This window comes from Acomys russatus, chromosome 8 (genome assembly GCF_903995435.1).
Source record: "Acomys russatus chromosome 8, mAcoRus1.1, whole genome shotgun sequence".
Taxonomy (NCBI): domain Eukaryota; kingdom Metazoa; phylum Chordata; class Mammalia; order Rodentia; family Muridae; genus Acomys; species Acomys russatus.
The window spans coordinates 8,467,526-8,482,547 of record NC_067144.1 but is presented as its reverse complement, the minus strand read 5'-3'; the positions used below and the strand labels follow the sequence as shown (position 1 = coordinate 8,482,547).

At 45.9% G+C, this 15,022-nt stretch overlaps 1 protein-coding gene across 2 annotated transcripts in view; it reads left to right on the top strand.

Moving 5' to 3' along the window:
• The window catches only part of Masp1 (MBL associated serine protease 1), a 66,435-nt gene that overhangs the window by 12,904 nt on the left and 38,509 nt on the right, over positions 1–15,022 (top strand). For both annotated transcript variants that reach the window (XM_051150782.1, XM_051150781.1), the window contains exons 3-4: positions 12,988–13,165; positions 14,701–14,832. In XM_051150782.1, the coding sequence (XP_051006739.1) occupies positions 12,988–13,165; positions 14,701–14,832 (310 nt within the window). The remainder of the gene's footprint in view (positions 1–12,987; positions 13,166–14,700; positions 14,833–15,022) is intronic.

The window sequence follows — 15,022 nt, the reverse complement described above, 5'->3', positions numbered from 1 at the left end:
GATGGATGGATGGATGGATGGATAGAACGTGTGTCTGGAGGAAGCTCGTGGCCCCTAAAGGATGCTTTGGAAGCACAGGCCGTGCAGCACAGGAGATGAGTGCCCAGAGGAGAGGAAGGGGGAGTGAGCACTTCTAACCCAGGTTCTCACCACACACTGACCCACTTTCCAAGGCATGAAGATCAGGGGCATACAGGGACAGGGGGGTTAGAGGGCATGGGGTGTGTTGAAGAGCACTGAGTCTGGAACACAACTGGAAGTGCTAATCTGCCTTTTAGGATGGGGCTTAACCAGGCATAAGGATAAAATTAACAGAGCCACTATGCATGAGACCCCTTGGCCAAGCTTCTTCAGCTCCCTTAGCTCAGGCTTGTTGTCAACTCTTTAAAAATCCAGAGTGGAGCACAGTGTCTTTCTCACAGCTTGAGGCGGGGTAGTCTTATGTAGTGTGTGCTGAAAACGGCTGTCAGACTCAGTGGTTTGTGTCCAGGTTTCGGAAACTCTGAGACCTAGGGTCAGGTCCTACCACCACCTCTCCCTAGAGCAAGTGCTTCTTCCATGATACCCTTTTAAATTGATGGGAAATGCTTCTAAGACATCTGTCCAATGCATCATAGCTAAGTAAGGTGGGTGTGGCAGCGTTGTTAGCCAGATAGCATGGGGCTCACCTGGCATCAGCCACTGAATGTAAGCCTCCTCCTCTGTTCTCTGCCTTGCGGAGTCACCTGGTGTTTTCAGAGCAACTCCTTCCAAGTGCTTTGAAAGGACTGTGTAATTGCAGGGAATTGTGCGTTTTGCCTCACAACCTTTACAGCAGTTCTAAACTACTGCCACATGTAATTCTTCTCGTGGAATTGGAAAAAAACAGGTATTGTTATACTTATCTTACAGAGAAGGAAACTGAGGCACAGACAGAACTACCCAAGTCTCTCTGGAAAAACCAAGTCTCAGTTCCTTTGCATGCCCAAGATGTGGTTCTGGTCCACTGTGGAGCGCCTCTCAGGCAGCTTCTAGCCCAGAAGGGACCTAGGTTTGTTTCTCAGCCATGCATTTATTGCTAAGGCAACAGTTTGCCTGCTGTGGTATTTTAGCCAAATTTGTAAAATGGCATCAGGGGTTTTGAGGGTTCCTCTTTTGTCCATATTCTGTCAAATAACTTTGTGTTTTATCCTGGCTTTGAGAGGAAAATTGCTTTTAAGAAGCAAGGAGAGAAGCCTCTGGTACCAAGGATTATGGGAAGTGCCCGGTTGCTCAGCTGTCATCTGGGGTGCATGCATTCCAAGGCACTCCGGCTAGACAGCCAGCCCCAGGAGTCCAAGGCTGGATCTGAGTTTTCTCTAGTAGCAGCACTGTCCTGGGTAGGGCAGAAAAGGCTCAAGTCTCCAGGCAATTGTATGGAGGAAAGAACACGATGCTAGAACCCACCCATTGGCTCAGGGTAAGACTTCCGGTAAATTACCAGTGCATTCTGGGCTGCCACGTTCTCAGTGAGCGAAGTGCACCAGCTGGCCATGCCCTTCCCATTTTCACCGGTCTGAGAGCCAGTCCAGTGCTCCTTTCCCCAAGCCACATGGGTCAGTGTGTATCCTGCTGCACAATTAAGACAGAAGTCCTCTGACCTCCACTGCAAGCTCATTACAGCTCTCTGTTTACTTACAACATGCCCACAACCATCAGGCTCTGCTGACCCCAAGTACTGAAGTCTGTCTGTTCAGTCTCTGGGAGTAGACAGAAGGCTTTGGCCTCTGAAGGAAATGAGAAGTGATGAAGGTTTCCCTCACGTTGTAATTGTGCTCTCAGCACAATTCTTCCCTCCGGGGCACTGGGCCTGCTAACTGAAGGTGAAAATGAGCTTCAAAAAAGTGTGACCAAATCTTATTTTAAGCAGGAAATGCAAACAGCACAGGCTCTAAGGTGATGAGAAACAGAGGGAAGGGCCTCACGCTTGGTCTAGGGAAGGGAAGTGAGTGTGAATGGACGTGTGTCTGTGTGTGTGTGTCTGTGTGTGTGTGTCTGTGTGTGTGTGTGTCTGTGTGTGTATGTGTCTGTGTGTGTGTGTCTGTGTGTGTGTGTCTGTGTGTGTGTGTCTGTGTGTGTGTGTGTCTGTGTGTGTGTGTGTCTGTGTGTGTGTGTCTGTGTGTGTGTGTCTGTGTGTGTGTGTCTGTGTGTGTGTGTGTGTGTGTCTGTGTGTCTGTGTGTGTCTGTGTGTGTTAGATATTCTCTCTGGGGCATGGTGTACAGAATGTATACCTCCTGCGTGTGCTCTGGTGTGCAGTGTACAGGGTGCACATCTGTGTACTTGTGTGTCCACAGGAAACTTCTTGGTAAAAAAAAAAAAAAAAAGCAGATTTTAAACTTTCTTTACAGGAGAGAAGAGAAAGTAGGAAAAGGTGTCCATTCAGGAAATGCTATGTAGCCATGGTTTATAAGGTACAGAAGTTGGGCCTCACATTTGCATTGAGTACTAGACAATAAGCAGCAATAATCCATATTTTATCTAATAAGTAATGAGCAGATGGGCGGAGAAACAAAATCGAGGAGGTATAGGGGTCCTGCAGAAGTTGAGGAGGGTTACTTGAACAGGGCAGGCACAGAAGCCTCATTGTGAAGAGACTATTTGAGCAGAGATAACAATGAGGATCTTCTTAGTCTGAAGATTCCTGGAGAAAAAGCATCCAGCTCAGAGGGAACAGGCATCACAAAGACCCTTGAGGGGAACCGTCCGGAAGTGGGGGGTGACAAGAAGGTACAGAGAAGGCCAGGGAGGGAGGCTAGGGAACAGGGCTCCTGCAAGATGCTGTCGGGGAAGAAAGCACGTGACAGCTGCCTCTACACCCTCTGTTTCCTGTGCCTTGGCAAGTGGAGGACAATATCAATGTCCAGATCCTATGTTCTAGAAAGCCGACGTCTAGAATCAATAATACGTGTAAATGAAGCAAAGTGGGGAGCACAGAACAGGCAAGAGACGGACCTTGGAACATCTTTCTTCTTTTGAATACAGGACATTAAAACCTCAGTGACAATGATAGAACAATGCTAAAATAATTTAGAAATGATGAGTTTTCATAGAGTTCATTTATTTATAATATGGTTTGTTTAATCGTAATTTTGGGCGTGGGGAACTTAGCCATTAAGGATGGCTGTGTGGCTGTTTGACAATTAGAGCAAAATTGCAGCAAAGTTGAATGTTGGCTCTTGTAAGCCAATAGGCATTTCCAGATTCACAGCACAACATGGCAGTAATTTGAGTAGAGAGAGTGTGACAAGGCTGTGACAAGGACACACGGCCCCTGGATCCATATTTTCAGTGCCCCTGAAGGCTCTCTATACAAAGATTTGAGGGTATAAATGAGGTTGGTTGGAAGAGACTTCTGAGCTGTGACAGTGAACACAATAGCTCATAGATTACTGCAAACTGCCTGGGATGCTGCTGAAAGAAAGGAGCTCACTACCTCATGCCCCGCCCCCCTGCCACCCCACCCCCAGTCCAGACTGTGAGGTACCTTAACCCTTGCAGCCCCAGTTGGGGAACACAACCACCCTTTGTTTTGTTTTGTTTTTTTCCTTGTCCCCAAGCTATTTTCCTGCACAGAGCTGTGGGGCCCAGCCTCTCTACACTAATGGGATTTGCATATGAATGAGCAATCTCCAATGCAGGAAGAAGTGGGCTGGAGGAGTCGCCGCCATTCACCAGCTACAGGGATTGTAAATGCTCCCTTGGCACTCCACCCCAGCTACAGTACCAGGAGCCCCTCTGCTGCCCCCACTGCAGCCTGCGATGTGGAGGCATGGCTGGTTCCCACCTGCGGGATGCCTGGATGCCAGTTCTTAGGCTCGGGGCCAGACTCCTCCCCTGCCAGTCCTTTCTTCTCTCCCTGTACATGCTGGTCTCTTCAGTTTGCTATCCTTCCTGGCACCAGGGGCATCCACAGACTCTCAGGACCTAGGAGCTCTTTATCAGTCCTGCCCCACTCCCCGTTCTTTATGACGTCTGCCCTTTGCACACAGACGGGACCTTCTTATGGTACTATCAAGCTCTGTTAAGGGATTTTACCATGATTAGCTGTAAAATAAGACTACTGTCCTGGAAGGATCGGTACACCTGGGCCACTGTGGCGTAACTTTGAACTGGTCTCAGCTTCCCAACCTAGGAAATAAAAGGTGCACACATTGACTATCTTTGGACTCTTTTCCAGCTCCGAAGTCTACATAATTGTCTGATTCTTATTATTTGGCCAGAGATGAAAGTCAGTACACGTGAATTTTATCTCAGTGGGAAATAACTCATAAGCTGTGTGGTCTTAGGGAATCCATATGACCTCTCTAGACTCAAACCTGTGATGTCTGCCTGAGTTACCCTCCTTACAGGATCCTGACTAGGAGGCAGTAAGTCAGAGATAAAAATGCCCCACTAGAATAAGGATGAATCACCACCCTGTTTGTTTTTGTTGAGACAGGGTTGTCTCACAATGTGGCTCTCCTTGTCCTGGAACTCACTGTGTGACTTCTGGCCTGGAACTCACAGGGATCCTCCTGCATGGGCCACCACTCCCGGCTTTCACTTATTTCTCAAGGCCACATGATTTGGGTCAGGACTGAAGCATCAATCTCTCAGCACATCTATGTGAGGTCAACTGAAACTTTCCATCTGCCAGCTATGTTGTTTCACAGGCATAGCTTTCAGGAGCATTTTCCATGTACTGTTCATGTGCCAGCAGGGCACGAGCCACCCCCTTTCACTCCGGGCTGAGGTCCTTGTCTGCTGTTTGGACACACTTAATTTGCTTCGACCCATGCTCTTTAACTGAAATTTGAAGCCACCTGCTAGACTAGCAGGATTGGGGTATCATCCACTGGCCTGGCCTCTGGAGGTAAAGGTGGTCCCCTGCTTCTCACCAAATGCCCTCATTATACTTTTGTGTCCATTGAGTTGTTTTTTTTTTTATTAAATCTAGATTCTGCATATTAGGAGAAATATACTAAATATTTGCCATTTGAGTCCGGCTTAATAGAGCAATGTCTCTTTAAGCCAAAGTTTCTTTTTCAGATCTAAAAGCAAAGAATTACCTATAGTTTGTCATTAGCTCCTCCTGCTTTGCACTCTCAGTGTGTGTGATCAGTGTTTGGGGGATCACACCACATTATATAGTTCCCCTTTGCTTAGGCTTTCTATTTCCAGGTCATTTTACATTCTCCATTAATGTGACAACAACTAATGGCTCCCTAATGTTTACTAAGTTAGTTGGAATTTACACACACACACACACACACACACACACACACACATATATATATATATATAAAATCATACACACACACACACACACACACACACACATATATATATATATATATATATATATATATATATATATATATATATAAAATCACTGCACACACACACCATATATACCATGTTTGACTCTTTCTCCCAAGGTTAGATCACCATGTATAAGAACAAGGAATGACTTTGTAACTTGGAAAGTACCAAGTTTCTTATTTACTGGGAGACTAGGGTAGAGGTGATCATTTGTTTTGCTTTGGTTTTGATTTTTGTTTTGGTTAAAGGTTCATTCACAGTCCTATGGTGATGGATTTGATCTAGACTAAGTGGAACGCTGCTGTGCTGTGCTAGCTTAGAGGCAACGAGGCATCAACAACGTTCAGAGATTCCCTGAAACTCAAAGGTACAAAAAGACCTCACATACTCACCTGGTGACTAATGGTGAGTGTCAGCTAGCTAGAACTCTCACGTAGACAACTCATCTCTGACCTACATCACTCCAATAGGTCTCCTAAGGCTTTTTCTTGTAGCGACATCAGAGCAGAATTCTACATGTGAAATAATAGTTTTTAAGGAAAAGAGTCAATTAACATACAAGAATATTATGCTGGGGTAATGATGGCACATACCCTTAGTCCCAGCACTCAGGAGGCAGAGGCAGGCAGATCTCTTTGAATTCGAGGCCAGCCTGGTCTACAGAGTGAATTCTAGGACAGCCAGGGTTACACAGAGAAACCTTGTCTTGACAAACCAAAAAGAAGGAGGAAGAGGAGGAGAAGGAGGAAGAGGCAGAGGAAAAGATGAAGAGGAGAAGGAGGAGGAGGAAGAGGAGGAGGAACATTGAAAGACTAGTGGGTAGGCTGTACTCAGGAACATCACACCCATGTAAGGACTGCAGTAATGGGGCTTTTCCTTGCTAAAAATTTCCTCAGAATATTTCCAGGTCTTTGCAAATTCTCCATTAACTACTGGCTCCCTAATGTTTATAAGTTAATACAAATTTAACTATTATTTCAGATACAGACCAGACAGGTAGAAATCCACAGAGCAGAATAACTGTTAGTAGCAAACATCAGGGCTTACAGTGGCTAAACTGATCTAACAAGCTAGTTGGTGAAGACAGACCAGGCTGCTGAGACATCACTGAGGAGCAGTGGGGGGCACTGGGAGAGGAGTCCTTCAGAAACTGCCTAGACCCTGACTCCTTGCTAGTAGTGGATTTTGTGCACAGGGCCTGGCAGAAAACTGAGAAGCTTTACCAAAGCCAAGACAAGCAAAGAATCTTTGCCCACAGCTACAAGACTGTGCAGCCTGAGCTCAGAGAAGGCATGTCCCTTTGAACACATAATGTGCTTTTGTCAGCACAAGTCACCAGCTCAGCCCAGGATCGGCAAAGTCACAGGGCAGAAGTCTCTTTGTACACGAATAGAAGAGACGGTTGCAGGTGCTTTGGGAAACAATAGAGCACAGTCTAGGAGCAAAACCATCCATGCCTGTTCTGTACACTGAATACAATTTCACACTGTCGCCTAAGTGCATTGTGGGATCAGGCTTGAAGTTCAGGGCCTTTTGATCTAAACCAGGTCTAGGTACAGATGAACTGTTCTCAGCAGGCCCTTGTGCACAGCTTCTCTTTGCCATAGATCTCTGAACCTGCAGGGGAAGTTATTTACCCCCCACATGCCCAGTGTCTGATTCTCTTTGTGTTGGAAGAATAAGTGGCGCATAGCAGAGCCCTCGCTGAAAAGTGGGAAGGATGGAAGTAAGAGCAATCAGTTCCTTATCGTCTGCTCAAGAACTTAGGAGCGCTTCCTGGATAGAACCAGTTCTGCTGTCTGAATATGGTTCCCAGTCCTCTGCTCTCTGTGCGTCTGCTTCCGCCAACTTCACCTTCAGAGAAACCCGCTCCTTCCCCTACGACAGAGTTCATGTTTGCAGCCAAGGGCTCTCCACGGGCTTTCTGTGCATTGGAGCCTTGAACTCAAGGCCTCATCTCTTGGCTCTTCATTTCTAGTTTAAGCTGGCGCATCCCCCATAAAGTCTCTCTTGAGCCTCTACAGTTCTTCATACAAAACAACAGCAATAGCAGCCAGAGCAGTTTGCCAAGTTGGCTTTTGCACCTAGGAAAGTGCTTCAGAATCTATAAGATTCTTAGCTGACTTCTGGTTTGGATGATAAGGAGGTCCAGACTCCACCTGGAGTCCTTCAGAACTTAACACACTGGTGGAAGCACCATACCTCTGACCTCACCTTTATCTTGCAGCTAGTTTTTTCTTTCTAGTAAAAAGACCAGTTCCCAACCCCATCCCTGCCTCCTCTAAGTCCTCACACTTCTAGACACCTGCTTCTTGATGACTGGTGCACAAAGCCAACAGTGCATGCCCACATGCAGTGTCTGCCTCCTCGGTGTGTCCTTAACCAGGAGCACGGCTGTTGTGCTGATGCCCCACCTCCACAGCTGCCACAGCTGTTTTGCCAATCGATTCACCATGACAGAGCTCACGTGGTCTTTTTTGAGAGACTTCTATGGTGCTTTCCTTACCATTCAGTTCTAGAGTTCATTATATGAGCCAATCCCCAAACCGAAGGGCAATGGGCATTGTTTTCTGACACTCAAGTATTCTAGTTTTGCACGAAGAACTATGTTATCACATATAGAAGGCTCAAGAGAGACTTTAAGGGGGACTTGCCAGCTTGAATTAGTCTATTGTCATTCGACATTCCATCAAGAGAGTTGAACCAATCTCTGTGGTCACTGAGAGCATGAATGTTAGAGCTCGTTATAGGAAGAGCTCGGGGAGTAAATGGTGGGAAGGGAAAGTGAAAGGGCCACAGAGAAAGTGACAATCCTCCTAAATCCCTGGCTTCAGTGGCAAGGTGGACAACTGCAAAGGAATATAACTAGAGGCCTCTAGAGCTCTTGGCTCAAAGAAGACAGCACTTTTATGGGTCCGCATTCACATATCTGATGGCAGGCATGGACCACTGTTGGTCTGTGGGAGGGGAGAGCTGGGGGTAGAGTGGAGAAATTCTCAAGAAGACAAGTTAGGACTGGCTGGGTTTTCTCCATCCATCCAAAACAATCTTTACAGTTACTGTAATGGTTACTGCCTTTCAAATTGGCACAAGTTTCTCTTAGGGCCATCTTAGAATCATACAGGAAGGAGATCCTAGGGCCCGATATTCTAGCACAGATGCTGATTTGTGCCTAAAATAAGTACGAAACGTTCTTCAGAAGGCCCAGAGTAGAATTCAGAAGGGTTTGGTATAGCTTGTGAGTAATGACAAGCACAGTCCAAGATTCTAGACAGCGGGAGAGGTTTTCTTTGTCTGCTGTTCTTAAAGCAGCTCTGGTTTGGGTGTGAGTCACTCAAAGGGAGTTGGGGGAGCTCAGAGGGAGTCAGAGGTACACAGGAGAGTTTTCTTGTTATAATTGTGGACCTAGACCTATGGCTCCCTACATTCACCTAGCACTAGACCGTGCATCACTCACTGGTTCCTGTTTATGATGCCCAGGTCACTAAAATTATCAAGGCTTCCCTTCCTTTGCCTATGGAGCAAGAACCCTGGCTCCTGACATGCTGTCTCCCAAGTGTTCTAAATAAAGCTAGTGCAACACATCTCAGCTGTCTTTTCTGAAGATTTACCCGGCTTCTAGGTGTCTGCCTCAGCTTTGTCTGGGAGGTTTGTATTTAGAAAAAAGATTTTGGAAAACAAGACTAGCCTCTCTCCTGAGACATGCTGTCCAGTCCTCTGTACAATAGAACCCCTCTGACACAGTGGTTGGGGTATGGAGGTGTACATTTGATTGACACCCAGAACACCCTAAGTCTTCACAGCGCCTGGATGTTCTCTGCCACCCAGCCCCTTGCCCCCCTACCTCCCTCTGCGCCCCCCCTCCCCCACCTCCCTCTGCCGCCTAACTCCTGCGCATCTGACACTCCTTGGTTCTAAGGATGTCTTTTCTCTTTCTGGGTGTTTTCTTTCTTTCTCCTCCTTTTTCTTGCTGCAGTCCCAGGAATCGAACTCACCGCCATGTGCATGATGGACAAAGTGCTCTACAACTGAACTGTCTTTAGCTCCTACATATTTCCTGGAGCCTCTCAGGTAGTTACATATGTTTCTCTTCCTCAAAGCCCGAGGCTGCCCATCTTTCATTGACGTTATTACACCTTGGTGATAAGAGATCACACATTTGAGCACTTAGATCATTTTCCTATTAAATTTCACGTCTTCAGAGGCAGGGGGCATGCCTATTAGCTCATGTCACAGAATAAGTCGTTTTTAACATCCTTCATATGGTAGGTAGCCCAGACAGAGCTCAGTACATAAGTGTCTATGTAGTTGAGTTAAAAGAAGCCAAACTGCCGACACACAACCACATGCCGGTGCCCTCAATAACAAAAGCTTACAACAACATGGTTTCTATCATCAGAAATGGTAAGCGGAGAGTCTGTGATCCTCTGTTACAGGGGCCTCTGGTTATGAACTTCATGTTTTTACTTTAAACTTGCCTCCACCACGTTGGTATGATGACTCTAGACACAAGGACAGTTAAACCAGAAGCCACGGCTCAGTCTTGCTCTCCTCAGAGGCAAATAAATGGTCTTGCAGCACTCTATAATGTAACAGTAGGGTTACCAGGGCCACTGAGCTTTTTATTTAGATTATGGCTTGAGCTGTCACTGAGCTACATTCTCTCTGGGTGAAAAACTCATGAACCCAAGATAAGGTATCAAGAGGCACTTGAGCCAGTAAAATCATTCGGCCAAGTGTCTGTGTCCTTTTGTCACATTCTGTGTCGCGCTCCTTTGTGTTGATGGCTTCTCTGTGAGTCCCAGAACTGTATCTAAAGCAAAACATGATATCAGAAGTGCTCATGCTCTCTGTCTTTCTGAAGTCACTTCCCCTCTGGGTCTCAGCTTCCTCTGGAAGGGACTCAATCTCTTGCAGGGCCCCCTCACCAGCAGTGTGCTCAGCTTCTATTCTGGGCTGCAGGCTGGATCTCTTGTCTGCTTCTAAAAGTGTCCATGACTCAGTGTTCTTGGCTTTCTGCTCGAGTGTGTATCCCTGTTCTCTAGGTTGGTGTGGCCCTGCAGGTGATGATTGCTTATTGTCATGAAACTTGCCTTAATCCGAGAAGTTGCAAGGAATGGGGAAACTCCTTCTAGGCTCTCAGTAGATCGCTATTCCAGATGATCTGTAGTTGATTTTCCTTGAAAGAGCCTTGTGTTCCCCACATTTCAAAATCCAAGAGCCAGTGGGACTACCAGGCTACAGGAAGGTTTCTGTGCTGGAGCTCTTATTGCTTAAGGCCCCAACAGCTCATTGGTAATGAATTTTCAAGTGTGTCAGGATGGTTCATAAACATTGTATCTTCACGAGGCAGCCTAGATCTGTGTATTGTGATGTCTACGGTTCTACACGCATACAGTACTGTAAGCCACTGACACCAAGTCAGAACACTGTTTTTTTGTTTGTTTGTTTGTTTTGTTTTGTTTGTTTTGTTTTTAGTTTTTCAAGACCGGGTCTCTCTGTGTAGTCTTGGCTGTCCTGGACTCACTTTGTAAACCAGGCTGGCCTCAAACTCACAGCAATCCACCTGCCTCTGCCTCCCAAGTGCTGGGATTAAAGACATGCGTCACCACTGCCTGGCTGGTTTTTTTTTTTTTTTTTTTTTTTTTTTTTTTAAGTTTCCCACTGAGGACTCTCTCCCCTTAATCCTTCTTCGAGATCAATTCTGTCTCCTTTCTATTAAATTCCAGCATGCGCAGTACAAATCAGTTCTAATTTATAAAATATTAAAAATAAGCAGTCAGAAAGTAAGGCTGCTACTATACACAAAATCGAACACTTCATAATGAAGATGTAAAAACTGCGAAGAAGTATAGGGAGCAGTGTTCCACACAGGGCAAACAGTGCATGGGCTAGTATCCCCGAGAGTCCCACAGTAATGGAGTGTCCTGGCATTTGACATTGGCGAGCTCAGCTCACCGAGGCAAGCTTAATGTATTTGACTTAAGAAAACGGTGATTCACGGAGAACCCTCTTTTGAAAGGAAACACTCTACCTAATGGAAGCGAATCTTAGGGATTACTTCTAGAAACCCTTCAGTATCTGGGACGCCCCACTAACCAAAACAACATAGCAGCTGGAAGGCTGAGGAGTGGCAGCTCAGCTGTGTAAAAGAAGGAGACATTCTGCAGTTGGGGGGCTGCTGGAGATCGCTGCTATCTGCAGAGACAACGAACAAATAGCAAGGCCGTGAGCTCATCTTCTGTTTACACTTCAGTTCCCAACATTAGTGATTAATTGTCCTTGTGTCTTGCTGCCAGGGCAAATTGCTTTCCTTCTTATTTTAAATAAATAAACCATTAGTTTCAAAACAGAAGTGTCAAATGTCAAGATATTCTGCCACACTACACTTAGGAACAGGACAGTGGATTTATTAGAAGCCACTTGGGACAGGCAGCGTTTGAGAATTTCTCTTTGGTGACTTCCGTTCTCTACGGGATTTTCTCCCTTAGCTTGGGTAAAACATCGGTGCAGATGTTACAAACAGAAATACAAGCTTAAAGGAATCAAGTGAGTTGTAAGTTAATACATTAGGAGTAAGGAAGATAGGTAAATGTGTATATTCAACTAAACCAACCAGACACTGAAAGTCAGCTTCAGGCGAGCTGTAGATTGCTTCTGCTTTGTTTTCCAAATTTGCACAGAGTCTCTGGCCCTTCCAAAGTAAGGAATTCTTTTATAAAGTAGGACAATTTTGCATCTGATTTCAGCATGAGCACATGCATGCAATTTCTGGATGCTTCCAAAAGACAGTTTCTAAAATTTTCAGGACTACCTATTAAATATAGTTATGAGCACACGACTTCTCTTTCAAGAAACTTCAGTGGCTTCTACTCAGAGCATTGACGTCATCAAAGGTCAACCACAATGGGCTGCAGCATCCTTTCAAACCCAGCCTCCTCCTCCAGTTCTCACCAGCTCCCTGGCTCCTCGTAGTCCTCATAATGTGTCTTGAAGTTTTAGTTCTTGTTAGCAAATATTTATTGGGTAAGTAACCGTGTGCCAGGTTCTATTCCATGCACTGGGGCAAAGGCTATTAAAAACAAAACTCTCTTAATATCCTGTAGCTTGTTACACCGGGACCCCTTCACCTCCTGGCTGCTGCTGTGAATTCGCTTGTCACACTGTCACAGCTCCACTTATGTCTGTCCTAACGCCGCTGTCCCGTGAATAACCCTGAGCTTTGTTCATCTTTCCTCGCCCCATCACAGGCTCTGTTCAGTGGCAGGCACACACTGGGTGCCATGTGAATGACCTATTGTGTATAACATTTCTTTTCCCTGAAAGTGTGGCTAGGTTCCTGTTGCGTATGGAATCCATCTGTGAGGTTAGCTGGCTCTTTTTTTAAAGTCTCCATTGAGTTGTTCTCAATGAGTAACTCATCCAAATGATGATAAGAGTGACAAACAGCAGATGCCTACTGAAGGGACGAAACAGAGCAAATGAAACTGACCGGGTGGTTGCTCTCCATTTCTCCCTCGCATCTGAGAGTTCTAGCTCCTTCTCTTTGAGTTTCCCAGGCTGCCTCATCTGCTTGTGGACAGCCTGTCCTCTGTTTTGTTGAAGAGCCAGAGAGAGGCTGACATGGGAAGGCACTCACTTTCTTCCTTTTCACTTTCACCCCTAAGGTAGAAACTGAAGACCAGGTGCTGGCCACCTTCTGTGGCAGGGAGACCACCGACACAGAGCAGACCCCCGGCCAGGAAGTGGTTCTTTCCCCTGGCTCCTTCATGTCTGTCACTTTCCGGTCAGATTTCTCCAATGAGGAACGATTCACAGGCTTTGATGCCCACTACATGGCTGTCGGTAAGTCATCCCCCCCCCCCCGCCCCCGCGTGAGGTCTCCCTTTGTCTCTAGAGATGAAAACTGCCCTTTTGCTCCCTCCTTGTGTGACAGCCATGCACCCACCCAATGGCTCCTGCCTGCAGTGGGCTTGCTGCATTTGTTCCAGTAAAGACCCACCTGTCTAGCCAGTCACCACTCACTTAACAATTTATCTTTTTTAATACATTCCAAAGTAATGGCAGACATCATTATATTGCTTCCTAGTTCAACACCTGGTGACAATGTTTTGTTTTGCCGTAGAATATACATATAATGGAATGTGCAAGTCTTACACATATACTTGTTACATTTTGGAAAATGTGTATTTGTGTGTATACATGTGTACACGTGTGTGTGTGTATGTGTGTGTGTATGTGTGTGTGTATGTGTGTATGTGTGTGCGTGTGCATGTGCGTGTGCGTGTGTGTGTGTGTGTGTGTGTGTGTGTGTGTGTGTGTGTGTGTGTGAGACTCTGGTATGCTTGTCCAATTGAGCCCTTTAGCCCTTTGCTCCCAATGTCCTGACAGTAAACAACCATTCTTCTTCCTCCTCCTCTTCCTTTTTTTGTAGATTAGTTTCACTTCAAAAATGTCACATAAATGAACACACAGAAAGTATAGTGGGGACACAATTGTTCTTACACTCGGTCCCACGTTTCTAAGATTGACTTATTTTGCTGTAGCTCCCCAGAAGAACTGTGTTCCCCTGTGTGAATACATTATAATGCTCTGTCCTTTTCCCATTGAGGGATACCTGGGCTTCGCTTTTTGTTGTTGTTGTTTTGTTTTGTTGTATTGTGTTTTACACTCCTTAATAAAGGTTCTTTCAGCCTTTCGTGAATATATGTCTTCCTGTATTTTTGTGACTATATAGACACAGAATCACTGGTTTGTGAACATCTGTCTTATAGGAAGTTGCCAGATTTTCTCCAAACCCTTATATAATTTTGATGACATTTCCTATGGCTCTGTGTCCTCATCAACATTAAATGCTGTCAATCGTTTTTATCCCCTGGTGACTAACAATGGTGGGCATCTTTTTTTTTATACTGACTGGGCATTTGTATGCTTCTGCAGAAGCAATAAATGTTCAAATACTAGGGCAGGACTTGATCTGTATCAGGGACAGAGTGGGTAGCGATGTGGGGGTGAGCCAAGCTCTGGAAGAAACCCCAAGTTTTCTGTCCCAGTTTCATCATTTTACAGTTTGAAGGTGGTAATGCTGTGACACAGTGTGACACTTACCGTAACCAAGATGTGATAATTACCTCTACCAAGTCTCAGATTGTCTAGGTTCCAACCTAGCTCTCGGTGATGATGGGCAAGTTGCCTAACTTCTCTGTGTTCTGCTTACCTCACTTGAGAAGCGGAGACCATGGCCAGCTCTGGGCTTCATGAGGATTAAATGAAAGAAAAGCATGCCCCGCCCCAAACAGTGAATGACCTTCAGTGATTTATAAATGTGGCTTAGTCATCACACATGCCGTGACTGATGAGAGGCTCTGTCTGGCCCACAGATGTGGATGAGTGCAGAGAGAGGGAAGATGAAGAGCTGTCTTGTGACCACTATTGCCACAACTACATCGGCGGCTACTACTGCTCCTGCCGCTTTGGCTACATCCTCCACACAGACAACAGGACCTGCCGAGGTAGGGCCCAGGCATGATTCCGTGCGGTGTCACGATATGTGTTGCAGGTTCCAATAAGATCAGGTGAGACACAGCTACATAGTGCAAACAATTAAGAGAGAGAGATGGCTCACTGAGTAAAGAGGTTGCTGTGCACCCCACCCCCACTATGCTCCCAATCCAACAAGAATGAAACGGTGAGTTCTGGGTT